This window comes from Peromyscus maniculatus, chromosome 1 (assembly GCF_049852395.1).
Source record: "Peromyscus maniculatus bairdii isolate BWxNUB_F1_BW_parent chromosome 1, HU_Pman_BW_mat_3.1, whole genome shotgun sequence".
NCBI classification, from domain to species: domain Eukaryota; kingdom Metazoa; phylum Chordata; class Mammalia; order Rodentia; family Cricetidae; genus Peromyscus; species Peromyscus maniculatus.
The window spans coordinates 110145412-110172706 of record NC_134852.1 but is presented as its reverse complement, the minus strand read 5'-3'; the positions used below and the strand labels follow the sequence as shown (position 1 = coordinate 110172706).

At 49.8% G+C, this 27295-nt stretch overlaps 2 protein-coding genes and 3 non-coding genes across 5 annotated transcripts; 3 read left to right on the top strand and 2 right to left on the bottom strand.

The window, feature by feature from the left end:
* Positions 1 to 4716: 4716 nt before the first annotated feature.
* Positions 4717 to 4789, bottom strand: Trnak-cuu (transfer RNA lysine (anticodon CUU)). Its single transcript has one exon. It is a non-coding gene; the product is annotated as a tRNA-Lys (tRNA).
* Positions 4790 to 10647: 5858 nt separating this feature from the next.
* Rps3 (ribosomal protein S3) lies at positions 10648 to 15984 on the top strand. Its single transcript, XM_006982159.4, has 7 exons — positions 10648 to 10797; positions 11669 to 11799; positions 12187 to 12280; positions 12719 to 12813; positions 14750 to 14937; positions 15348 to 15544; positions 15907 to 15984. Exons 1-6 carry the CDS (start codon positions 10768 to 10770, stop codon positions 15539 to 15541), a joined length of 732 nt encoding a protein of 243 aa, XP_006982221.1. The 5' UTR covers positions 10648 to 10767; the 3' UTR covers positions 15542 to 15544; positions 15907 to 15984.
* On the top strand, positions 11459 to 11579 carry LOC121826978 (small nucleolar RNA SNORD15). Its single transcript, XR_006069129.1, has one exon. It is a non-coding gene; the product is annotated as a small nucleolar RNA SNORD15 (small nucleolar RNA).
* On the top strand, positions 15110 to 15254 carry LOC121826977 (small nucleolar RNA SNORD15). The gene has a single exon (XR_006069128.1). It is a non-coding gene; the product is annotated as a small nucleolar RNA SNORD15 (small nucleolar RNA).
* A 4104-nt stretch (positions 15985 to 20088) lies between the features above and the next one.
* Positions 20089 to 26201, bottom strand: Klhl35 (kelch like family member 35). Its single transcript, XM_076548092.1, has 6 exons — positions 25218 to 26201; positions 23958 to 24142; positions 23147 to 23265; positions 22314 to 22502; positions 21141 to 21329; positions 20089 to 20403 (listed from the first exon to the last, which is right to left on the bottom strand). Exons 1-6 carry the CDS (start codon positions 26177 to 26179, stop codon positions 20215 to 20217), a joined length of 1833 nt encoding a protein of 610 aa, XP_076404207.1. The 5' UTR covers positions 26180 to 26201; the 3' UTR covers positions 20089 to 20214.
* Between the last annotated feature and the right edge of the window lie 1094 nt (positions 26202 to 27295).

The window sequence follows — 27295 nt, the reverse complement described above, 5'->3', positions numbered from 1 at the left end:
GTTTTCACAAGGCAAGCATGCTCATCAATTACCTCTCTGGTGGAGTCCAAGGCCAAGTGAATGTTCCCCAGAGCCAGGACTTTCAAGACTGAGGGGTCAGTCTGGAGACTCAAATTTGATGGTCCTAATGGCTTCTCTCCAAGGAAGAGCCTTCTCCCTGCCCCCAAGCCAGGCCGTATACTTCCCAAGACTTCCCAAGGTTCCTGTTGGGGTCTGAGGTCTCTGACTTACTTATTTCCACCTCTTTCCTTCCAAGGAATGGTTCCTGCTGCAGATGTCATAGTGATGTGGGTCATTTTGCCTGTAGGGGACACTGACTGCTCCAAGGATGGGGGATGATGGCTACTGGTGTCTCACACCTCTGTGAAGAGCAGAGATGAGCCATGGATTGGTGTTGGTGATACTACATGTGAGGGAAGCAGCATAGGAAATGTGAGCAACCTGAGACTCCATTTGGCTTGAGCTTGTATACACACCTCTTCCAACGATGTCCGTGGCAGTCTGAGGCTCTGCTGTGCACGTACTGCTCACACACCCTCTCCAGACAATGCAACTAGCAACCTAGGACCCCACACACACCTGCATCAAACTGCACCTTCCCCCACACACACTCAGAACGGTGGAATTAAGTTACTTCTCCCCTTAATGATCACCAAACTTAGATTCTCCTTGATCACACTCTAGCTATGTCTTAGTTATAAAGGATCTAGTCTGCTCTGAACTGGTTTGGGGTGTGTCTTGGAGTTTCTATTGCTCTGATAAAACACCATGTCCAAAACATGGGGAGTAAAGAGTTTATCCTCCTTTACACTTCCAGGTAACAGTCCATCGCTGAGGGAAGTCAGGGCAGGCACCTGGAGTCAGGAGCTGATGCAGAGGCCATGGAGGTGCTGCTTACTTAAGTCTTGCTCCTCATGGCTGACTTCATCTGCTTTCTGATCGCACCCAGGACCAATAACCCATTGTTGGGCACCACCCACAATAGGCTGAGCCCTCCCACGTCAATCACTAAGTCCTACAGACTTCCTACAGCCTGATCTTATAGAGAGGGATTTTCTCAACTGTGGCTCCCTCGTCTCTGATGACTACAGCTGTACCAAGTTGACATAAAATTAGCCAGCACAGGGTGCATGCCCATAAGGCAATCTGTGTCTTCTAAGTGAACATTTAGGAATGATCACCTATTACCATCTTGTGCCCATGCATCATTGGACACACGTATGGTTAAAATCAGGTGCATTGTGGGAAGAGGAAGGCACAGTAATCAAAGGCTTATGTAATCCTGCCTTGTCAATCAAATAGAGAGCCACTGAAACTATCCTAACTACTAGCCCCTCATAACCAAACTCCTCCTTCTTAAGACCCCATTAATAGAAGCCCCAGACAATAATGTGGGGTCCTCAAGGACTCTCATTCATGGGTCAAAGGTCACTCTTGGCACTGAATCTGGCATGTTCTATCGCTCTACTCTGAGTGAAGTTTCCTTGTTACTTTTGCAAACCTGCACAAACCTTCCAGTTTTGTTTGTTGTTGTTGTTGTTTTTTGTTTTTTTTGTTAGCACCACCAAGACTTGGACTACAGGTAGGACTCATTGAAAGAGACTCGCCCTAACCAAAAGAGCTGGCCCTTAAAGTGCACCCCACTGTTTGTCCACGTTAAGAAGTGGGATAACCTCTCCCGTTTAAGAGAACTTTCTGTGTACTGGATGGGATGCCAACAGCTTTTCAGATACGACCCTGTGGCTGGAACAGAGCAGTCCTACAGGGCTCACGGTCATCTCCTGGTTTTGAAGGTGAAGAGGCTCGGACAGATCACAAGGCTTGCTAGTGGTAGCACTGGGGTGTAGCAGGAATCTTAGAGAGTCTTATTAATAAAATCAAACCTGGAGCCAAGTATTGGGGTGAAATGCTGGAAGATCAGATGCAGAACAAGCCACAGCTACCTCACCTTGCCGGATCTTCAGCTGGTCTTATTTCCTCAGACTGGAGGCCTCTGAGTCCTCATCCAGAATGAATCTCAGCTGAACTGCTGCTAGAAGCCTGAAAGCTTAACCAGCCAAATGCTTCTAGTTTCTGGTCCTCACACCTTATATACCTTTCTGCTTTCTACCACCACTCCCTGGGATTAAAGGCTCGCTTTCTGGGATTAAAGGCATGATGAGTCACCATGCCTGGCTGTATCCTTGAAAACATGGATTTCTGCCTCTGGAATGCTAGGATTAAAGGCGTGTGCTACCACTGCCTATCCTCTGTGTTTAATATTGTGGCTGTTCTGTCTCTGACCCCAGATAAGTTTATTAGCATGCACAATATTTGGGGGAACACAATACCACACTGGGGTGGGAGACAGATTGAGCTGGTTGCAGATTTCCACACTGGCCCATCTTTAGCTGAATAGCCAAGCCTGCTCCATCCTCCTTCATAGGCACCAGCCTTCCTAACACCCGTGTCTTGATCTTTCCAGGCACGTGGTATCACAGGGGCAGTCTACTCCTCATAGTGGATATCCACACCCAGGGAAAGATCTGAAACTCCTGCCTCTAAAGTTTACACTAACCATATAGTGTCATTTTTCCTTCCCTGGGACATTTTTGTGCCTTTTCTAGCCTTTATTTTTAATTTAAAAAAAATGTGTGTGTGTGTGTGAGAGAGAGAGAGAGAGAGAGAGAGAGAGAGAGAGAGAGAGAGAGAGAGAGAGAGAGAGAGAGAATTTGAGTATATGCACATGAGTGTAAGTACCCTCCAAGGCCAAAAGAAGGCGTTGGGTCCCCTCAAGCTGGAGTTTGAGGTAGTTGTGAGCCGCTTGAATTCAGGTCCGCTGGAAGAGCAGTGTAAGTTAGTTCTTGGCTGCTGAGGGTGAGCTGTCCCTCCAGCCCCCACAACAACTTCTTAGATGCACCCTTAGAATCATATTGTCTCTGTAATTTTTTATTTACCTATCTCCCCAGCTCCAGCTCCTGGGAAGCAGAGGCTGAGTCAGATCAACCAGTGATCCCAGTACCTACCTTAAATAGGAATAATAATACCAAATAATGCCCTAAACTATAACTATAAACTACATCCCATGTGCTAAGCATTTTGCTTGTATTGATTGACGTAATCTCACAATGATGCCTTGGTATGACTTATCAGCATTTTCATCTGATTTGAGGAGATTGAGGCGTAGATAACTGATGTCACAGAACTGGAGCCAGAAATGAGTGTAGGCTGCCTACATCAAGCCTGTGACTTTGAGCACTGTGCCATACCAAATAGATGTTTGTTAGGATTTGGGTAAGTGAAAGAAGCTAGAATTTCCCCAACGTCCTTTTTAAAATAAACATTTTATTAACATTTTGAAAATTTCATACAATCTATTTCGATCAATCATATCACCCAGTCCCCCAACACCCATCTTTGTGTTCTCCTCCCCCCACATCATCTTTTTCTCTCAAACCCATCTGTGCTGCTCAAATTCCCTTGGGTATAGACCTGTCCTGGTTCCTGGCTCACCTATCAGGGGTCTTACTCCTAGGAAAATAGACTCCACACTTCACGCTGGTGGGGATTTTGCCTGGCTTGAGCTTGTTCAGGTCCCGTGCATGTGACTGCCCTGGATGGTCAGTGCAGCTGCCCTGCTGTGCCTGGGAAGCACTCCTGCCTTGGTCATCCATCACCTCCGGTCTTACAACCCCCTACTTCTTCTGCAATATTTGTTTGTTTGTGTTTGTTTATGGACAAGGTCTCACGGCATTGAGGCTCTTCTTAAATTCACTGCACAGCCCAGAATAACCTTGATTTGAGCTCTTGGGCCTCCTGTCTCCATCTCTATAGTATTGGGATTATAAGCATGTGCCACTCAGCCCTTTGGAAGGCATCCTAGATGGCCCCAGGCAACGTTTAAATCCATATCCATTAAATCAAATCCATACAAATCCAAGGACTTAAAATTCACTGTGTGCCCTGGCTTCCTGCCAGTTTGCTTCTGGAAAACTGAACAAGGCCAGGGGCCTGACATAGCTGGATTCACCTTTATCCTTTCTCCGGGCAGCCAAACTTCAGTTCACAAAAGAGGCGAGGAGTTGGTATGGGGAAGAAGAGCTCTGACAGCCTCAGATCCCAGACTCCAGGGCTCAGTGAACTGGCCTGGATTCCCCTTTCTCACCTAGCTTCCTTGGTTCTTCCACAGCTGACTGTCTAGAACAAGGCAAGATCCCAGGAATTCAAATTCAGCTGAGTGGAAAACTCAGTTTTCCATATGGTGTAAACAAGATTATATATATATATATATGTGTGTGTGTGTGTGTGTGTGTGTGTGTGTGTGTGTGTGTTATAATTATATAACTATAACTATATATAATATATGTATAATATAATTATATAACTATATAAAAACTATATATACATATTGTAGTGGGTAGCCATTCCAGCTTGGATCTGGAAGTTCCAACCCCCATTGAGACTCTGGCAACTGTCACGCCTATGAGGTGGGGCGAGGGGAGGTGCTGGAAACCCGAGAGCTGGATGGGCGAGCGCTCTCTCTGGGCTCGCTCTCTGCGCCTGGACCCTGGACGGTGGAGATTGACTGGGCAGAGCTCCAGAGAACACCGCTGGATTGCGATACACCTTCCCCAGACCCCCTGCAACCTATCCATTCCTTCATTTGTAAGTCATCCACTAAATAAATCTTCCTTTTAACTACGTGGAGTGGCCTTTATAATTTTCCCCAATATCTGGCGCCCAACGTGGGGCACGAACCCACGACCCTGAGATTAAGAGTCTCATGCTCTACCGACTGAGCTAGCCGGGCTCTGGAAGTTCCAACCCCCATTGAGACTCTGGCAACTGTCACGCCTACGAGGCGGGGCGAGGGGAGGTGCTGGAATGGCTACCCACTACAACATATATATGTTTTTCTGAAACAGGGTTTTCTATAAAGCTCTACCCATCCTAGAACTCACTCTGTAGACCAGCCTGGCCTCTAATTCAGATTCTCCTCTCTCTGCCTCCTGAGTACTGGGATTAAAGGCATGCGCTGCCACTACCCAGCCAAGATTGGTATTTTTAACTTTATTATTATTATTGTTGCTTGTTGTTGCTGTCATTGTTGTGTGTGGTGTGTGTGGATGACCAAGGGTAGTGCTCGCCACACCTGTCAGGGGACAGTTTTGTTGAGTCAGCTCTTTTCTTCCCCCTTTCTGTGGGTTCTGGGGATTGAACTCAGGCTGTAAGGAGTGGGCTGCAAGTGCTCATACTAGCTGAGCCTTCTTGCCAACCCCACAGCATCAGTTTTCGATGCTCCTCATAGCCAGGCTTGGTGGTGCTTGCCAATAATTTCAGCACTGGAGAGATGCAGGTGTAGATGTAACCAACCGTCTTATTAAATAAGAAACACAGAAACAACGTAAAAGAGAAAGCCGAGAAGTCAGAGCTCAGAGCTAAAATCTCACCCTTCCTCCTGCTGTCCCAGCTTCGCGAAAAAGAGACCTACTTCCTGTCGGTTCGTTTTTTTAAAGTATGTTGTTCTGCCTTCTCATTGGTTGTAAACCCAAACACATGACTGCCTCGTCACTGTCTGAATGTACAGCCCCCTAGGTCTTAAAGGCATATGTCTCCAATGCTGGCTGTATCCCTGAACACACAGAGATCTTATGGGATTAAAGGCGTGTGCCACCACCGCCACACTCTTGCTATGGCTCTAATAGCTCTGACTCCCAGACAACTTTATTTATTAACATATAATCAAAATAATAATTCAGTACAATTAGATTATCACCACATGCAGGCATAAGGATCATGAGAAAGAAAAACAGAATGCGTTTATGTAGTTGGGCCAAAAGGCATCTAAGGGTTAGATTCTTGTGGAAACTCCTCCCAAGGTGCCCTTTGAAAAGGCAGTACCAATTTACACCCCACTGACAGTAGAAAGGTGTTCTCTTCCTCACCCTGGAGCTCATTTTTACTGTGACAGACTCAGAATTGTTAGTCTTTTAGCAATGATACACAACCAGGAAAGCAGTGTCTTTTCAATTTCATTCCATGATGTTCTTTTATTCATGAGCAGGGACTCAACTAGAGGCTCCGAATGAGTCACTGATCAATTTTAATGTAATCGATGGGAATATATGACGTCATGGTGTCTGGTCGTGGGCATTAGGTGCTCTCGGGGGACAGATGATCCCTCCATGATTCAGGCCTTCCTCCAGGTTAGGCAAGCATCCCTGGTTCTTTAGTGAGCCTCAGTTAAAGTATTTTGCTTATTCGGGAGTCTTTCAGAGAGCAGGCTGGGGGCCAAACACACGTGAACACTTAGTTAGCTCTGCTCTGGTCACCCCGTGAAAGCTGCAGTGGTACAGCAGGGCACACAGAATGCCATGGAAACAGCTGGAAGAGGCACAGCCTAGAGTGGCGCGTTGATCGTGGGAGCCAGAATGAGGGAAGAGCAAAGGATGGGAGAGAATGAGCTAGAACAAGGCCTCCGAGCAACAGCGAACGCGAACCAGAACACAGAGGGGGTGACTTTGAGTAGGAGGAGAGCTCCTTTTTATTTATTCTCTCATATATTACATCCCAACTGACCACAGTTTCTCTCTCTCTCCTCTCCTCCCGGTACCTCCTCCCATCTCCCCTGTCCCCCACGGCTCCTCTACTTCCCTTCAGAAAAGGGCAGGACTCCCAGGGTTATCAACCAAGTGTGGCATATGAAGTTACAGTAAGATTAGGCACATCCCCTCATATTAAGGTTGGACAACGCAATTCAGTAGGAGGAAAAAGTTTCCGAAAGCAGGCAAAAAAGTCCGAGACACCCCACACACACTGTTAGGAGTCCTACAAGAACACCAAGCTACACAACCATAACATATATGCAGAGGACCTAGGTCAGGCCTGTACAGGTTCCCTGATGGTTGGTTCAGTCTCTGCCAGCCCCTATGAGCCCTGGTTAGCTGATTCTGTGGGCATTTTTCTTGTAATGTCCTTGACCCTCTGGCTCCTACAATCCTTTCTCCCCCATTCTCCTTCTTCAGAATTCCAGAGCTCTGCATAATGTTCGAGAGTTTCTTTATTAAACTGGGAGGGGGGATGGGCATGCAGGATTACAGGTTGGGAACAGTTTTTGCCTGGATCATCTATTTGGGAAGGGGTTCAAGTTCCTCCTCCTCCTCCTCCTTTCTCTCTCTCTCTCTCTCTCTCTCTCTCTCTCTCTCTCTCTCTCTCTCTCTCTGTTGTTTTTTTTGAGACAGGGTCTCACTATGTAGTTCTGGCTGTCTTGGAATTCACTATGTAGACCAAAATGGCCTTGAACTCACAAAGATCCTCCTGCTTCTTTAATGCTGGGGTTAAAGGCATTCGCCACCATACGTGGCTCTAGCTCTCTCTCTCTCTTTTATTGTTTTATTTTATTTTATTTTTTTACTTTTGAGGCACAATCTCATATGGCCCTGCCTGACTTTGAATTCAATATGTAGCTAGGGATAATCTTGAACTTTGATCCTCCTGGCTCTACCTCCCAAACCTTGGACTGTTTGAGAACCTTTCTGGAATAAGCATTCTGACGCTAATGAGAGTAGAAGAGAGATACCAGTGGACCGAAGCCAGGACAGGTCCTGAAAGGCTTTGATCCCAGGTTCAGTTTGCATTCTCATGTTATACCCTGTAACACAGGTGGACCAGGCAAACAAGCAAGATTTTACAGAAGCATACGTGGCAGTCAGAGGGCTGTTAGGGCAATGACCAACCGTTTCAGCTTTCTCCCGGTCATTCTGTTCCAGGTAGCAAGTGAAGTCATGCTTGGCAAATGAGAGTACAAGGAGTGCTTTAAGTAAATCACTAAACATATCAACAAACCAACATCTAATAATTGGTCTTTTCTACTGTATTCTACTTCAGGATTACAGGCATGAACCATCGTGCCCAGTTCAGAGGTTCAAAGTTTCTTTCTTTCTTTCTTTCTTTCTTTCTTTCTTTCTTTCTTTCTTTCTTTCTTTCTTTCTTTCTTTCTTTCTTTCTTTCTTTCTTCCTTCCTTCCTTCCTTCCTTCCTTCCTTCCTTCCTTCCTTCCTTTCTTTCTTTTTTCTAGACAGGGTTTCTCTGTATAGCCTTATATGTCCTGGAACGCACTCTGTGGACCAGGCTGTCCTCGAACTTAGAGAGATCCACCTGCCTTTGTCTCCCTATGCTGGGATTAAAGGCATGTGCCACCACTGCCTGGTAGAACAGTCCTTTTTAAAAAGATTTTTGTCAGGCGGTGGCGGCACACACCTTTAATCCCAGCACTAGGGAGGCAAAGGCAGGCCGATTTCTCTGAGTTCAAGGCCAGCCTGGTTCACAGAGCCAGTTCCAGGACAGCTAGGGCTGTTACCCAGAGAAACTCTGTCTCGAAAAGAAAAAATAAAGATTTTTGTTTTGATTTTTTTCTGGTGGTGGCACCTCGAAGTGAGGAGCTTGAGTTCAAGCCACAGCCCTAAGGCCAAAGGATCTATGGCAGCTGGGGCAGGTCTTTGGTTGCAAGGAGATAGCCACAAGAAGACAACCTAGCCATGGTGCATTGCAAACTGGGAAACGGCTTCATCAGCCTGACTCCATCCTAAAATCCGGAGCCATCTTGTCACAAGGTCAAATAAGTTCATTCCTGGTTTCTGTAAAACTGGGGTTTGACCAGGTCTTGACCCATTTTCTGGAATTTGACATATTCCATATCCTATATACCCTGACCTTCACCTTGACAAGATCAGATGTTCTGTCAAGGTCCTACATAACCAAAGTGCTTCTGCCAATCCTCCAACCCTTGAAAACCCCCTAGTCTTGCAATTTTTGAGCTATTTAAATCCCACTTTCTCCTATGTCCAGTGCTGTCCTCTCAAACCCCACTTTAGGGAGATAGCCCTGTTTGACAGAAAATTAAGTTTGCTTAATTTACCTAAAGGAATTTGGGTAATGGCCATTACTTTAGTTTGGTGGGATTAACACAGGGTGAATTCGAGTCCTCTGGAGATGGCTGAGCCATGAACACTGCAGTACAAGTTAGTGCAGCCAAATTTGCTTCTGGGCAAGGAGTGGTTGTTGGTGTGGACATTGGAGTCCTTGTGAAGGGGGGTCCTGTGGCCCAGACTTATACTATCCCACAGTCTATCCCCAAAGCCCTGCTGGTTTTGGTAATCCATCCCTCTGTGAGTCCAAAAAATTCAGAGGTTTCTGTTTTGTTTTGTTTTTTCAAAACAGGGTTTCTCTGTGTGGTTTTGGTGCCTGTCCTGGATCTCGCTCTGTAGACCAGGTTGGCCTCGAACTCACAGATATCTGCCTGGCTTTGGCTCCAGAGTGCTGGGATTAAAGGTGTGCGCCGCCGCCGCCGCCGCCGCCGCCGCCGCCGCCGCCGCCGCCGCCGCCGCCGCCGCCACCACCACCACCACCACCACCACCACCACCACCAGGCAAATTCAGAGGTTCTGGTGCAGGTGTTATTTACCAGAAATGCTACAGATAAGCCCATCTTGAGGGTCACAGTTAAACTTAGTAATAAACATCATAGGATTTTAATGTTTTAAAAAAGACTCTGTGTGTGTGTGTGTGTGTGTGTGTGTGTATGGGTGTTGAGCTGTGCTTGCAAATATGTACGTGCACTATGTGCACCCAGGGTCTTTTGTTTGTTTTTTGTTTTGACAGTCTCGCTCATTCTGTAACCCAGGCTGTTCTCCAACAGGTAATCCTCCTGCTTCAATGTCCCAAGTGCTGAGATGACAGGTGTGAAACACCATGACCGGGTGGGGAAAAAATTACTTAAAAAAGAATTTGAACACACAAGCCACTGCTCTGATTTTTGTTACAAATTTGAATGGACTTTATGTAGCTGAGGTACTGGTAAATGGAAAGTAATATAGTCTAGGTATGGAGTATACTCCTAATTCCACCACTTAGGAGGTGGATGCAGGAGAATCATTCAAGGTCTTTCTCAGCTACAGATGAAATCTAGTCTCAAAAAAGGGAGGGGGGAGCAAGCTGAACAGACCCTGGAACGAATGATACTAGAACCTATTGTCATTTAGAACAGAGAAAACGGATTTCCAGATTAGAGATGAGGGTGGCTAAGTGAATTTGTTTTAAATTTTATTGATATTTTTGTGTGTGCCAGGGGTTGGGGGTTGGGGAGTGTGGGGGGAGGGAGGGCATCCGTGGAAAGGTCCTAGGACAACTCTGTGAAGTCAGTTCTCTTTGACCTCCAGATGCAGGGGATCGAAACCAAACGCCTTTGCCTACTGAGCCATCTGGCTGGTTTCCTAAATGAATTGCAATGACAGCTTTCATTAGTGTGGGCCTGAAGGTGTAAGCAACAGAGTTCCGTGCTGGGTCAGCTCTGGTAGCGTGTGCTTATATCTGTGGTTTGCATCTCTTGCCTCACGGTTGGTTTGTTCAAAGTTTTTATTTATTTTTGAGTTGGGGGCTCATGCAGCCCAAGCTGGCATCGTTCGAACTCGCTTTGTAGGCGAGAATGTCCTTGAATTTCTGATCCCCCCCCCAGCCTCCACTTCTCTAGTGCTGGATTCGCAGGAGTGCTCCACCACGCTGGGGGACACTGATTTTTTCAGACCAGAATTAGATTTGCACTTCCTGTTCCGCCTACACTGCAGGTTGCTAGGTTACACTTCTTGTCTCTTTTTCGCCTTTGTGAACGCAAAACTTCATTTCCCATGAACACTTGCAAGTGTCGCGTCGCGTCGCGTCGTCGCTCTGCGCCCTTTATACCCACATCCGCCCGCGAGCTACTTCCTTTCCTTTCGGTGGCGCGCGGCGCAAGATGGCGGTCCAAATTTCCAAGAAGAGGAAGGTAAGCGTCTGGGCCCGGCCCGGGGACTCGCGGGGCGTTCTGGAGGTGCCGCCGTGAGACGCACGGCTCCGGGTCCGTCCTGGGGAGCGGCTCGAGCCGCCCGGCGTCCCTGTGGGCCGTGGATGGACGTGGATTGTGTGCTGGGCTGGGCCGGCTCCGGCATAGCGCAGTGTGGCTGGGGAAGGGAGGGACAGACCCTGGGCCGAGCTGAGCACCGGGCGCCTTCGGGCCTCTGTTGGACACCTTGGGTCGCCTCTGGTGACCTCTTGGCACAGTTTGAGGGTGCGGGCTAACCCAGCGACTTCGGTAAGCGAAGCTTAGCCATGCATTCCCTTCCGTCACCCTGCGAGCCGCCTCCGTGGAAAGGCTGCCGACTGTTGGGGTGCTCTCTCTGGGGAGCCGCAGCAAAAGCGTCCCAGACTTTTGTCATTCCGTGGGGAGGGGGGAGAATTGTGCAAAGATCATCAGGTTATCAGGTTTAGAAATGACCTATCGGCGTTTGTGGTTAATGCACGCGGATCATAAAGTTGCTGTTCCCAATGCTTTTTGAGTTAGGATCGCCCTCCTTCTCCAGGTAGACGTTACACAGTGTCCTTGCTGTGCTCATGTACCACTTGAGAATAGGTTTTTGTTTTGCGTGTGTAAATTATGTTTTAAAACCCTTCGGTGAAGAGGTGATGACGAGTCTGTCGAGGAGCTGTTCTCTTTGCCCAGTGCTGCGTTCTGTGGCTATGGCCAAAGGAACCTCCTAATGATGACTTGTAGGCATTTGTCTGAGAAGGGTTCCTGCCGTCCTGCAGGGCCATTGGGGAAGCACTGACTAAGTAAGCCTCCACCCCACCTTAACTCTGAACTTGCTTCTTTGGTTTAGTTTGTGGCCGATGGCATCTTCAAAGCTGAACTGAATGAGTTTCTCACTCGGGAGCTGGCTGAAGATGGCTACTCTGGAGTCGAAGTCCGGGTTACACCAACCAGGACAGAAATCATTATCTTAGCCACCAGGTAAAAATGTATACTATCACCTGTGATCACTGTGTGTGCTAAGATGCTATGTAAACATGGGGCAGCCAGCCAATGAACCTGGCCTTGGTGAGTGTAGTCGCCCCCATCCCCGTTTTTTTGAGGCAGTTTCTCAGTGTAGCTTTGGAGCCTGTCCTGGAACTCACTCTGTAGACCAGGCTGGCCTTGAACTCCCAGAGATCCGCCTGCCTCTGCCTTCTGAGTGCTGGGATTAAAGGCGTGTGCCACCACCACCCAGCATGTAGTTGCTTTTTTTAAAACCTCATTTGGAAAGAATTTACCTTAACCCTTTTCATTTAACGTGTGTTCTTGCTGTGTGATAGGTGACACATGAGATGTTGAGTAAATTGTAACTTTCCCCCTCTGCAGAACACAGAATGTTCTTGGTGAGAAGGGTCGTCGGATCAGAGAGTTGACTGCAGTAGTCCAGAAGAGGTTCGGCTTCCCCGAGGGCAGTGTAGAGGTGAGTTCCCCTGGCTTATACCAGGGGTTGTAGACTGGATTTAGATGTTGGTTCTGTAGAATGGTACTTCTGAAACCTTTTGGCATGGCCATTGAATATTACAGGTGGATTGATACTCTGTCAGAGTTGCCAAGTATGGCAGCCACAAGGCAGGATGGTGGCTAGTGCAGAGCTAGTCAGGGCTGCCATAGCGAGACCCTGTCTAAAACGACGAACACTATGCTTAAGTTTATGGGAGTATTCTGGTGACCAAAGTGTTCTGCCTTACATTTATATATAGAAAGGATACACAGGTGGATTGGTTATTCCATTGCTCTGCTAGTGTGGTTGTGGGGAGCCAGAGGGGGGCAACGAGGAATGTTTTGGTAGTTAAGAGATATTACCGTGGCTTAATTGAAAACTGGTGAGTAATAAATATGTCTCTTGCTTCCTTTAAAGCTTTATGCAGAAAAGGTAGCCACAAGAGGTCTGTGTGCCATTGCTCAGGCAGAGTCTCTACGTTACAAACTCCTAGGAGGGCTTGCTGTGCGAAGGTAAGTGTTCTGAGACTTGATGGTCTTGCCCTTCTGTGGATCAGTGTGTGCCTGACTTTGTTAGCAGTGACAGGATCATCCTGTCACTGCTGGTGAAACAGTAAGATAGCTTATGCCCCTTGAACTGTTAGGCCAGCGAGACCTAGTGGAGGGCCTGTTGTGGGTGACACGTGCCTATAATACCAACACTAGGAAGACCGAGAGGAGGGTGGCTTGGTGGCAGGCCAGCCTGGGTTGTAGTATGAGCCCTTAAAGAATGGTCAAATAATGGGAATACTTGGGGACACTGAGAATGGAACAAGAGTAAAATCATACAGGGAGGGGACGTGTGTTGGGGTGCATTGTGCGGTTTAGGAAGGACCCTTGATAGGTGGGCAGAAAGCATCCTGTTGCTGCTCCTGTGTGAGGTATCCATGGTTAGTGGATAAGGGCTCTAGTGCTTCTGGGATACCACACATTTCAACAAGTTAGAAGTCACGTGGATCTATTAATGCATTTATGTTTGTGGGGGCTATAAAGAGATAACAGACTGGGCGGTGGTGGCACACACCTTTAATCCCAGCACTTGGGAGACAGAGGCAGGTAGATCTCTGAGTTCAAGGCCAGCCTGGTCTACAGAGTTCCAGGGGCCAGGACTGTTTCAGAGAAACTCTGTCTCAAAAAAGAGATGACAGTTGTGATGGGAAAGAACTATAAATCAAGGCATTAAATCGCTATAAATTGGTCAGGTGTGGTATTGCCCACCCATAATCCCAGCACTGTGAAGGTGAAGAATCTTGGGAATCCAAAGCCAGTCTCACAGATGCAAAGTAAGAGACTAGCCTGGAGGTAAGGCCTTGTCTCAGCTATTCCTGTAAGTTGTATGGCACTAAGTGAGGTGAGGGTTGGGACCCTGCCTGAGCTGGTCTGTTTTTTTTTTAAGTGCCACCTTTCCTTGGTTATGAGAATTAGAAGAGAATATGAAAAGGCTTTTTTGTTTTGTTTTTTGTTTGTTTTTGTTTTTTGTGGAGGGAAAGGGTTTCACTGTAACCCTAACTGACCTAATTCGGAGATGGTCCACCAAGATTAAAGGCCACTTTGCCTGGCTTACAGATTTTTTTGTTTTGTTTTTGAGACAGGGTTTCTCTGTACAGCCGTGACTGTCTGGAATTCAGACTGGCTTCAGCTCAGATCTTCCTTCTGCCTCCCTAGTGATGGAATTAAAGGTGTGTGCCACCACGGCCAGTCTTTGTGTTCTTAATCTTAGGTTTTACAGGCCTAAGGGTTTTTCTAGTGCTCTTATGTCAAGGTGGCTAAAAGTATGTTAGGGGCTCTTGTGCTTGTCAACTAGGATGGTACCTGGGAGCCACCTAGCAAGCGTTTTTCAAAATAACCTATTCCTGCCGGATGTGGTATTGTGTATTCTTAATCCAGCACTCCAGGGCAGGGGCTGGTGGATCTCTGCAAATTCCAGGCCAGCCAGGACTATGTAGTGAGACCTTGTCTCCAAGAATTGTCTGGTGCTTGTCACCAGACAAAGGCAAGCCTGACAACCAGAGTTTAGTTCCCTGAACCTGTGTAAAGAAGGGACCATGACTCCATAGTTGTCCTCGGGTCTCCGTGCACTCATATCATGTGCACATAGTAATAGTAGATAAAATAATAAAAGATGTGAGAAAATACCTATGCTTGAGCTTGGCCGGCCCAGATAATGGCTTGGAGAAGGACCCAGGCATGAGGGTGTAGAGTTCATCCTTCAGAGGTGATTCTAGCATACAGGAGGCCAGGATGGAAAAGCATCCAGGCAGTGAATTGCTGTTTCGGCTGAGCTCTGATTGTTTCCCAAGCTACCATTTGAGAGTTACTAAAGTGAAACCCAAATGTTTTGTTTTTAAGCTTGGTGGGAGGGACAGGCAGTGTGTCTTTGGTAATAACAGATGACTCTCTTCTTCCAAAGGGCCTGCTATGGTGTGCTTCGGTTCATTATGGAGAGTGGGGCCAAGGGCTGCGAGGTTGTGGTGTCTGGGAAGCTCCGAGGACAGAGGGCCAAGTCCATGAAGTTTGTGGATGGGCTGATGATCCACAGTGGAGACCCTGTTAACTACTATGTTGACACTGCTGTGCGCCATGTGCTCCTGAGACAAGGTGAGCAGCTGTGCTGGGAAGGGAACCTGGGGGCCTGGGTAGCTAGGAATGCCCAGGGCAGATGAGCAGATGGGTGTATTTCCGTGGACCTGTGTTTGGATAGTCTATTATGGAAGGAGCTGTTGGTTACATGTGCTGTGAAGAAATGAGTTGTCTTAGCCTTCTGTGTGCCCTTCGGTGATGACACGATGACGAGTCAGAAAGGTCACGCCTTGCTCTTGGTCCTTGTCAGCGCCACGTTCTGTGGCGCTGTGCATGGTTCCTTTGGCAAAAGTGTCCTGTTCATTGATTGATTTAGAGGCATTTGTCTGAGAAGGGCCAGATCACAGTGGTTTTGAGTAAGTGCTGCTATTTTCCTGTTGGGGAGGAGTTGGTAAAACCCCAGCTCAGTTATAGCTCTGGTGTCTTAGGTGTGCTGGGCATCAAAGTGAAGATCATGTTGCCCTGGGACCCAAGTGGTAAGATCGGCCCCAAGAAGCCTCTGCCTGATCACGTGAGCATTGTGGAACCGAAAGACGAGATCTTGCCCACCACCCCCATCTCAGAACAGAAGGGTGGGAAACCAGAGCCACCTGCCATGCCCCAGCCAGTGCCTACAGCATAACAGGTATGTCTGCAGTGACCTTCCTGGGCCAGCAGCTGGGGTTTTTTATTGTTACTTGTGATGTTTCAGTGTGTGAATAAGTTTTGTTTTTTTTTTTCTTCCTGTGTGGGAGGGTAAGGTTGGAATGCGGTGCCCACCCCACAGATCTGTCAGTGTTTCCTTCACTGCCTTTGCTCAAGAGTTTACAGATATTCTTGTTGCTACTCAGTATATCCTTTAGTGGCCTTGTCAAGGTTTCAGTAAAAAAGCCTTTGTGCTGCGATGTGTTTAAGTTAAGGTCAAAACCCTGCATGGGAGTTTGCATCCATGTAATAAATGAAAGCACTCAAATGAGTTTTTTCTTACATTGTTTTATTTGGTTTCAGGGTCTTGACAGTTGCATCTGGAGGCTGGATGTTGTCCTGTACAAACAGACGTTTAATAAAATCTTGCACAAAGACAAAGCCTGACTGGATTTGTGTCCAGTGTTCAGCTGTGATTGAGTTACGTTGGCCTGTGCTCTGATGAGAAGACTGTCGGGGGCCTGGGGTGCCGCCTGACTAGTGCAGAAAGGCCTGCAGCCTTCATGAACCACTTTATCTCTTTATTTCTTTGTCTTCACCTAAGTAGCTTTGCAGAGTAAGAACTTAATTGAGTAAGTTACGTAAGTTGGGAGCACACTGACCATATCCACAACCTAATGCCAGCCAGCTTAGTTCCATACATGTTGAATACAGGTTTACCTTTATTATATAGTCTTGTGCCTGCACACCAGAAAAGGTCACTAGATATTAAGATGTTTGAGCCACCATGTGGGTGCTGGGAATTGAATTCAGGACCTCTGGAAGAGCAGCCAGTATTCTTAACCTGCACTCTCTTCAGACCTCAGATATACATGTTTTAAAAATATAAAGGTAGTCTTAATGTATATCCCTGGCTGGCCTCTGCCTTAGGGTATTGTGAATAAAGTGTGCAGCCATCATCTGGTTGATCACGTAGCTCATGAATATAGGACAAATAATTGGCATCTGAATTCTCTAGACACTGGCACAGCTAATTTGCTGGGCTATGGTTGAATTGATTTTGTGAGACTTCATGAAAACAACTGGTTGCTCTTCCAGAGAAACCAGGTTAGATCCCCAGTACCCACTTACTGTTTACAGTCGCCTAACTCCAGTCCCAGGGGATCTGATGGTCTCTGCAGACACATGGTACATAGACAATCAGGCAAAATAACCACAAACCTAGAAAAGTAGGAAGGCCAAGAGGCAGGTAGCAAGGAAATACAGTGCCTTTGCACTCCACAAGAACTAGCATCCACGTGAGTAAACTCGGCATCAGCAGCTTTGCTAGAAATGTTACTGAACTCTCTCCTCCCAATATTGGACCAATCAAGTGTGGGGGTCTTGAGCATGCTGGGTGAGTCTGGTCCTGGCACACCCAGTGGTACACTTTCAGATCTTTTAAATTCCTACTGAATTTTTTGCAGACTTGGAAGTTTAGCCTGTGAGCTGGTGTTCGCTCCTTTCCCAGTAGGTGGCACCGGAGCAGCATTGCCATAGAGCAGCCAGGGAGGAGGGGCTTAGTCAAGTTCTGCCCTCTGCAGCCTGGGAAGGGAAAACCGCAAACGGAGCTGGTCCTTAGAACTCACTGGAAGTACAGTTGCTGGCAGTGTGAGATCAGTCCTGAAGCACTTCAGGCACTTGTTCTGGGTGGACCTGTGAGCAGGAGCATGACCATGTGGTTTTGGTGTTGAGGCAGGGTCCCATTCCTGACTGGTCCACCTACCTCTGCTTGTTTTTAGGACTGGTCTCAGGGTTACTAGATTTGGATGCTGAAAACAGTTCACCTTTGTTTTTCATCAAGTCTGTAGTATGTATAAGGTGCGGCTGTAACTCCCTGGGGCCACTAACAACATTTAATAACATCCTTGTGTTGGACACATTCCATTAATAGCTGATTGGCAGCAGGCCTAACCTTTGTCGTCAACAGGAATGTATTCTCTGAGGTTTACCTCAAAGTCTTCACTTCCAGTTGGGGAGTTAAGGTCAGATCCCAGGTTGGAAGTGACTTAACCTTTGCTCCTAAGCTTTCCTAATTACACATAAGGCTGCAGCCTGGGTAGCTTGGAAATAAATTGACAGTGGGGAGTCAGCCACTGAGGGGAGGGGTGTGTGTTAGATGCATTCTTACAGCCTTTGGTGTAGAGTAAAAAAGGGTCTGGCTGTGGCTTGCTTTGGCCTGGAACTCCCCATCCTGCCTCTCCTGAGTACTTAGATGTGTCCTTTGCCTACCCCACCCCCAGCTGACCAAGAGAATGATACACGGCACAATGAATGACCCCTTATCCCCTCGTGGAGGCAGGGTTTCCATGGTTGAAGCTTGCCTAGACCTCACTACAGAGCATAGAACTAATACTATGTCCTAAGTGAGCGCTCCCTCAGGTGCAGTGAATGCTCCCTAGTTGAAGCTGGAACAAACTGGAAAGTACTGATTCCAGATTTCAAGTCTAATAAATAGGCTCTAGCTACTCACTGCTTTTGTACTTAAATTACAGTAGTTATGGGAAACAATAACTCCTGGTTTTGCTGAAGACACTGATTTTCTTGGTTCCACAATTGAAACTTTCACTCATAGGTCTGTAAACATCAATTATAATGACTGATAGGTGGCCTTAAAAATTGGGCACTTTCTTGGCATGCTTGAGGTTCTGGGTTCAATCTCTAGTAAAAATAATGTCAACACATTTCCCTCCAGTCACCAGTTTGCAGGGGACATCTGGGAGTCCTTGCCCTCCACTGTGGGTCTCGGATTGAGCTCTGGTTGTTAGAATGGCAAGGTATGCCTTTACCCACTGAGCCATCTTGCTAGTGTGACTGGTGTTACTAGCATCCCTCTGGAGTGAATGAAGTGCTGCTGTGTACCCCTACATCCATCTGATCTGTCTGATGAGTGAGATTTCCTGTCATGGGTAAAAGGAAAGCGTGATTCCACCTGATGTTTCCAGACTTCTGAAGGATAGTACAATACTTGAGAAATGCTACAAGGAGGTGGGAGGTTGCTGTAATGGTTACTTCATGTTTCATCTAGGCTGTCCCATTCTGAGTTCTTATCTTACTTGCCTGTGGGTCCTGGCAGACAGAGCATGCATAGAACAACACTCACACTATAGTAAGTGGTTAAAATTTAAAAAATAGGGTCCTTTGGGAATCTGAGTGGGAAGCTTGGGATCACTGCTTGGCCTTAATGAAGTGTCTAGCCAGGGGACAGACATCTTTTAGAAGAATTTGCCCTGGATGGGCTCCTATTGTTCCTGGGTAGACATGATAGGTGCCATTGCTTTGTCCTAAGTGTCCCCTTAGGGTGGGGACAGGCAGGCTGTGGTGCTGGCCTGTACTCGTCCCCTGCTGTCATTATCAGCTGAGAACAGATGGCCACAGTTCCCTAATCTGTGCTATTGGAGCTCAGCTGGGACCAGAGCCTTTGTGCCTGGCTGGGATGGGCCAGCCCCAGCTGGAGAGACCCTGCAGACATGGCCCTGGGGCTTTGAGAATGAGAGAGATTGGGAAAGAGGCTCTTCTTCAAAAGGCAATCTGAGTGCAAATGAGGATCTGCAGATGGGGCCAGCCAGGACTAAGTACTGCAGCCTCATCCCTGGAAACAGCCTCTGCATCCTGGGTGTGTTTTTCCCTTTTTCCCATCCAGCAGTTTGTCCGGATACTGTCCTGGAGCCCTGGGCCATATCAAGTGTACAGTGGCATCAGAGTGCGTCTTACACTGATGTTGGGGATTTGGCCAGGGCTGTGGTGCTTTCTACCCTGAAACAAAAAAATGTTGGGCCTGGAGAGGTGGCTCAGTGGATAAAGGCTTTTGCTGCTAAGCCTGCTGATGTGAGTTCAGTCCCTAGAACCCATGTGTTAGATGGAGAGAACCAACGTCCACAATTTGATCTCTGGCCTCCACACAGGTACCATGACACAGAAGTAAAATATATATCTCCAGTAATGAAAGGAAATGAGGTAATGGGTGTGCTAACAGTTGAATGCCGATGTTCCTCCAAAATTGCTATGTTGGGTCCTAATACACAACATCATAGCATTAAGAATGAGGACTGGTGGACATGGCTCGAGCTGGTAGTCTTGCCATGCCAGCCTGAAGACGTGATCCCCAGAACCCACGTAAGATAGAACAGACTCCACAAAGTTGTCCTCTGACCTCTACATGCACTTCATGCACATGTGTACATACATCATGCACTCACACTGTAGTAAGTGGATAAATTTTAAAAAGAAACAGGCTCCTTCGGGTAGATGAATAAATCGTCCGAGATTAGTGTCATTTGGGGAGGTTGAAGGGAACTTATAAAGCAGAGCGTCACCAGATGGAATCTGCTGGCACCTTGCTCCTGGTGCCAATTGCACGCTCCGGTGTCCAGAACGGAGTAATTCACCGTAGTCTAAGGTGAGTATGGCTGGCTGCGTGGCCTACAGTGGCGTAGCCGCGCTGGCGAACTGCAAAATACCTTCTCTGGATAAAGCAGGCATGAGCTGGAACACACCCGACTTTTGAACAACCTTTTATTTCTACAAGAAAAGGGGCAATAAGTTAGAGGACTATTCACATGGAGGGTCCAGGAGGGGAGCCAAGTGCTGCATATGCCCAAGTTTTCTCCCTCCTGGTTCAGGCTGTCCCAATCATCTGCTCAGGCTCTGGACAATGGTGACACAGCCATGCGAGCTGGTGCAGCGCTGCAGCGCTGGCTGGGCCTCCACCTGCCCACTGCTGGGGTCAAAGGTGAAGACGCTGTTGGTGCTTTCCCCATGTTCGTCCCGCCCACCGAGGATGTGCACCTTCCCGTCACACACAGTCACGCCACAGCTCTCCTGAGTGGACAGACAGACAGACAGTTAACTGTGGGATGCAGCCAGGGACTCCCTTGGTTCTTAGCTGGCCAAGCCACATAGCAGAGTCTTGCCCTACAGATCGACTAGGCAATCTGGATGGCAGGGAGACAAAATAATTGACCCTTACTAAATAAATGGCCTGGAGAAGTCACCTGCTCTGTCTTAGATCTATCTCATCTGCACAGTTCAAAGAGCAAGCACCCTCTTTGCTGCCATTGTGTGTGGGATATCCTTCACTTGGTCTTCACCAAAAAGCTGAAGTCAAGCCTGGAAGATCGCACACCTGTGAACAGTACCGCCATCCTACAGTCTCATTCAGAGAGCTGGGAACCTCGGTCTTGGAATCACCCAGGCCCAGAACTGACAGAGACCACCAATTATACATCTATATAGTTTCCCTGGAGTCTCGGGGCAGCAGGTGGGGGGAAAGGGGGCTGTGGAGGCCAGAACTTGCACCCCTGGCTGCTGATGTCACTGGAGCAGGGAACTTACTAAGTCACGGCACTTGAATTCTAGACACTGGCTTACTACAGGCCAACTGATGGCCTTGGGCCAGACACTAAGGCCAGTCTCCTCCGTCACTGGGAGGACAAGCAAGGGGACGATGTGATGCCCCTCAGCGTGGAGTCATATGCAGGACCTCGGACTGGTGAGCTCCAGAGCCTTGGAAGTGGGTCTGCGCTCCTGAATGTGCCAGTGCAGGGGACCCCACTTACCACAGGGCCGGGCAGCTCAGCTGCCTCTCCCCAGACATCGGTGCCAGGGTCATAGGTGAAAATTTTACTCATGAGGCCTCCCACCACATAAATGGTGTCTTCCAGGGAGACGGCCTCAAGACACCGCTGCAAGAATGGTGCTGGGGACCGCAGACTCCACTGGTCCTCCTTGGGGTCAAAGCACTGCACCTGCAGGAGGAAAGCAGGGGTGGATGAGCCTCACCCCTACCTGCCCGCTACCATGGCCTCTGACCTGTGTCTCTAGGAATACTCGGCAGATTACCCTAATTTTTAGTCCACTATGATTGGTTTATGCAGTGCTAGGATCCAACTCAGCCTCCTGTGCCCTACAACCCCAGCTTATAATAGATTCTTTCCTTTTTTGAATGGAAGGAAAGCATTTTAACTAATCCTACTCTGTCATCTAATTTTTTAAAAGATTATTTTTATTTATACGTCTCTCTGTGCGGCTGTGGGTGGCTGTGGAAGCCAGAAGAATGTGTCAGATCCGGAGCTAGAGTGGAAGGCAGTTGTGAGCCATTTGACATGGGTGCTGGGAACCAAACTCTGGTCCTTTGCAAAAACAGCAAGTACACCGATGAGTCATCCCTCCAGCCCCGACCTTCTAGCCCTGGCTGTTCTGGATCTCGCTCTGTAGACCAGGCTGGCCTCAGAGATCTGCCTGTCTCTGCCTCCCGAGTGCTGGGATTAAAGACCAGCACCACCACGGCCTGGATCAATCTTTCAATTTTTAAAATCTATGAAGCCCACATGGTTGGTACCAATCGGAAGAGTATAGGTGCCTCACTGAGTACCCTCTGAGGTGTCGTCCCCCCCACCCGCCCCGCGCGCCCTTCTTTTCCCTGCACCCGCACCCCCCACTTCGGTCTTTTCAAGACAGGGTTTCTCTGTATAGTCCTGGCTGTCCTGTAATTCTCTCTATAGACAAGGCTGGCCTCGAACTCGGGGATCTGCTTGCCTTTACCTCCTGAGTGTTGGGATTAAAGGCGTGCGCCCGGCTGAGGTCATCTTTCTTAACTCATTTCCTTGATCAAAATGATTCCCCGAGTGCTAGATTGTCTCACGCCAGCGCCCAGATCTAGCCTGCACACAGTAGGCTACGCTGCTTCCCTGCAGCCTCTTATGTCCCCTAATCTCAAGGCCAGAGCCCACCTTATCAGTGTTGACACCGTCCTGCCCGGCGCCCCCAATCACGTAGAGCTGGCCAGCGCAGGGCGCCACCGCTGCAGAGCTCACGGCTTCCGGCAGGGGCGCTGTGGCCGCCCAGGTGTTGGAGAACGGGTCGTAGCGCTCCACGCTGCGCAGGCGCCGAAGGCCATCGAAGCCGCCCACTGCGAAGAGCTGAGGGTGAAGACAGAGGCCAGAGCCCTGGGATTCAGAGCTACAGGCGACTTCAACACCCCACCGCGTCAGTCTGTGAGCCCACCAGGGGCATCTCAGTGCAGCCACTGCCTGACCAAGTTCCTCTTTTCCTAGTTCAGGAACCCCCTTCCCTGTTCAACGCAGGGGACGGGAGGCAGGCATCTGTATTCCAGCTGCAGATGATGCTTAGTAATAACCCGAGTGGTTACTAAGGGTTTTTACCACCCACCTACCCGATTCCTGTATGTTTCTGAATGCAGAATGAGGCTCACAAAGATAACTAGCAGGATTTTGTAAGTGGCAGAGTCAAGACTCAGTACTCTGGTCCCAAGGCCCAAACCTTTCGCCACTGAACTGTATTTTTACAGTGATGGCTATTTATCTGGGATGGGTGATGATGTTGAGACAGGGTCCTGCTATGTAGCCCTGGCTGGCCTCAAACTCACGACCCTCTTGCCTCAGCCTCCCATGTGCTGATTTGCAAGTGTGAGCTGCTGTGATGACTGTTAACATTATTATGTGATCTCGAGCAAGTCCTGACTAATCATTTGGGGACTCCGATCCCTCCTTCCCCAGATGGTCTACGGCTTGGATCCCAGGGCAGAAGCAGAGCATGTGCCTACCTGTCCCTGCAGGGCCACCATCCTGTGCCTCCACCTGCCCTTGTGCATCGAGGCAACCTTGATCCAGGTGTGCAGATGGGAGCTGAACATCCAGACATCACGGCTGTTGATGTGACCTCCTATGGAGAAAGGGGCAGTGCCCCCCAGAGAGCCAGAAACACCCCTAAATCCAAAGGAAGGCTTAAGAGTGTAGGAAGGCTTTCTCACTGGGCTGGTGTAAGACTGTGCCTACCACCCAGACAGTGTGCTTTCAATGGAAGGAGAGGGTGCCAGGGAGATCCAGGGAGGGGAGAGTGCTCTTCACCAGGTGCCCCGTGGTGGGATACCAGTTGTGCTCAGGGAAGCAAAGGAGGAGGGGCATCCTCAAGACAATCACGAAGAATGTGTGGTGGGCCGAGGGAGAGCAGGGCATCTGCGGGCATGTGTGGGGGAGAGGGTGACCCAGTCACTGTTCTTGACCAATGCTCTACCTTCATTTCCATCCCCATCTCTCTGCCGTGCTGGGATTATTATACAGTTTCCATACAGGAAATAAGGATGAGGTTCAGGGACCAGGAATGACCTGCTGAAGACCAGGTGGCCTTTTGGTCAGACCAAAGACCAAAGCCACAGCTTAAGGCCTTCCGGCCCCAAGACCCACATCAACATCCCCTACAGGTGACTGGCTTTGCTGGACCACACGCAGGATTTTAGCCACAAACTGTAGGGGATTATGGGAAAGCTGATTAGAGGGGGAAAAAAGGGGGGTGTATGTGTGTGTGGGGGGGGGGGCGGGGCAGATGAGAGGCTCCTACTTCCGCTGCGCTCTCACCAGAAACATAAATGTCATTTCGCAGTGCACAGGAGGCAAACTCAGAGCGTGTGTAACCAGGCAGGCTAGGCAGTGGGGTCCAGCGCTGACTCTCGGGGTGGTAAGCATCGGCGAAAGGCAGCTTCAGGAGTCCCTTTCGGTCACACCCGCCAATGACCACTATCACTTCCGCTAGGTCCATGAATCTGGGGTGAGGATAAACCGAACACCTGTAGATCCACACTCGCGCTGCGGCCCTTTCCCACGCCACCTCGGCCTCCCGCAAGGGATGCTGGGGATTACTGCACCCGACGGCTAGTGCGCTCTGCCTCTAAGCCATATCCCCAGCCCTTGTTCTGTGCAGCCTCTGGTCTTCAATTCCCTATCCTGTTCCTGCTTACTTAGTGCTGGACTGACAGGCATCCAGCAACAAGCCCGGCTCCTTTCTTGCTGTTTTGATCACATCACACAATGCCGCTGCCCTTCTGCATACACTGGAGGCTGCCAGTGGAACCCATCACTTCCAGTCTTACCTCTGGTTATGATAGGGAGTCACTAACCCTTAACTAGTCGACTCGCCTCTAAGTTACAGAAAAACGACTCTCCCCTTTCTTTGCTTAATCCTTCAGATGGTTGTTAGGATTGTTGTCCCTTTTACTGAGGAAGAAGCTGAGGCTCATGAATTATGGGCTGAGTCATGCTCAGTTTTGTCTAATATGAATCCTCCATCCCTAACACCTAATATACCGCGTCCTTCCCCTAGCCACCTCCTAATGGGGAATTGCCATGAGCAAGATTACGCAGACATTCTGCAGAGCTCTCCACCCTTGACTCTTTGGGTTTCTGGCCTCACCAGGTTTTCCTAACCCTCTGGCTAGTGCTTTCCTAACCGTTCATCTTGTGTCCCTGGCCTCGCGCTCAAAGTTAGAGACATCACCCCTGTCTTCTGTCCCTCGGGTATGAGGGCCATTGTGGACTATCCCACCTATAGTCAGTCTCTGGGTCTGGCATTGCACGGGCAGAGTGGACATTTCTCATGCCTTTGTGGGTTTAGTTGTCTTACTAGCCTGTGGGTCCCCAGAGAGCAGATTCCCAATTGGACCCGTTTCTCAGAATGGCAGATGAGGCAGGAAATGGAATGCATCCTTCCCTCACAGGGCTAAACTCTTCAAGGCAGAACGCCGGGTACCAAGAAACGGTGACAATTCATGAGGGGCAGTGAAGGAACCAGAGCTGGGGAAGATACGAGGCATCGCTGGGCCAGCAAGCGGGAGGCCATACCTCCGCGGCCGGGCCCGCAGCGCGCTAGCCTCCCGGCCCAGGATGAAGCAGGCGCGGGCCTCCAGCAGCAGCGGGCGGCAGTCGCCGCAGGCCTGCAGCAGCTCATCGGCCTCCACCTTCTCCAGGAAGTAGGCGGGCGCCAGCAGCGGCAGGCGCACGTGCTCCAGCAGGCGCCGCAGCTGCCCGCGGCGAGCCGGCGCGTCGTGGCGCACCCAGCGCATGGCCGCCTCGAACACGGCCTCCTCGCGGGCCACGCGCAGCGCGGGGTCGGCCAGCAGCGCCGCCACCTCGTCGGGCGCCAGCTCCAGGAAGTCGGCGTGGCGCGTCACCTCCACGAAGGCCTGGCGCAGCACGCGGCCGCAGCGCTCGGCCAGGGAGGCGAGCGAGAAGGCGGCGGCCACGCGGCGCAGCGCCAGGCTGTTGGCGGCCCGCAGGCGGCCCTCGAGGAAGCGCGCGCACGCCTCCCGCAGCCCCGCCACGCCCAGGCGCTCGGCCAGCGCCAGCACGGCGGCCGCCTCCTCCTCGGTGCGCAGCCGCACGCCCGCGCCGTATATGTAGTCGAGCACCACGGCCAGGGCCGCCGCCGCCCCGGGCGCCTCGGGTCCTACCGGGAGCACGGCCGCTGCGCGCTCGGGCCGGCCGGCGGCGAACAGGCCGCGGAAGTGGGCGCTGGCCGCGCTGAGCGCCGCGCGGTGGCACGGGAAGTCGCGGCCGCCGGCGCGCAGCACCACGTCGGTGAGGGTGCCGCTCCGCCGGTACGCGTTGAGCGTCTGCAGGATGCGCTGCGCGTGGCAGGCTGCGGCGCACGGGGCCTCCACGCCCGGCTCCGACTCCTCGCGCCCCGGGGTCTCCCGCATCCTGCGGGAAGAGAACACAGATTGCATTGGGCATGGGGCTGCAGGGGGACGTCCCGCACATTGAGGCCTGCCTTCACTAGTTCGCCAACCATGCACTTTGGCCATGCACCTACTGTCCCCACCCCCACCCTGGCCCATCTAGACTTCTGATGGCGTTGAGTCAGCCCCTGCCTTCTGTGTCTGGTCTTCCCCTCCAGTACCTACTTCGGCCGTCTTGCCCTTTTCCGTTCGGGCTTGGCTAAGGTTTTTCCTGCCAGGCTCTGCAGGAAACAGATGGTAGACTCAAATAGGATAATTTAGGAGAGTCAAAAAGGGAGGGGGGTGGAACGATTTATACACGTCTAAGTTATGCAGTGTTTAGGGCTCGAACTGGGCTTGGATAGTGGCTCCCTCAGGGAGGTTGCTGAAACCTGGACAAAATGTCTGTAGGAAGGGTCCCGTTGCACGAGCTGTAGTCTCTGGTAAAGGGATTCCGGCTACCGTGAGTGTGTGTGTGTGTGTGTGTGTGTGTGTGTGTGTGTGTGTGTGTGTGTGTGTGTCCCTCTCTCGCTTCATGTCTCCTTCAGATCTGTAGGTACCTCCCTTTGACCAGACTCTTCCGTTTAGGATTTCCCCTAACCACCACAGCACACCAGCATACTATCCTGGGTGCTCAACACTTACACAAGACCAAGTGCGTGTATTAATTAAGCTAGTGTTTAATGATTTTTGAGCCAGACAGTCATAATCCCTACCTTTCTGGAGCTCAGAGCTTGGGCAGGGGTCCTTGGGGGAGGATTGGAGGAACTCAGAAAGGACAGTACACACAGCTGGAGGAGATTTAAGAAAGGGATTCCTGAGATGAGTAGAATTAGTTGAGTAAAGGCGGGGGAGTGAGAGATGTTTCTAGTTTCCAGGCTCTAGGCACGTGGGCTTCCAATCCTCCTTTAGTCTGGAGTTGTCTGGCCTGGGTAAGCCACCAGCCTGATCTCCTCTGAAGCAGATCATACCGGCTAGCCACAGAACGCTATCAGACGGGATGTGGGTAAGTGCTGGGGTTGTAGTATGTGCTTCCTCCTTCTCTCATGCAAAGGGGGCAGAACATGGGCTGTGTGTAAGTGGAGAAAAGCGTGAGGAATCGGTCACACAGAGGGAGCCTGCCCTTCCTTCACAGGTTTTGTGTGGGGGTCGGGAAGGGGCGTTTATGAAAACACGACACAGATTGCACTCTTCACCCTGGTT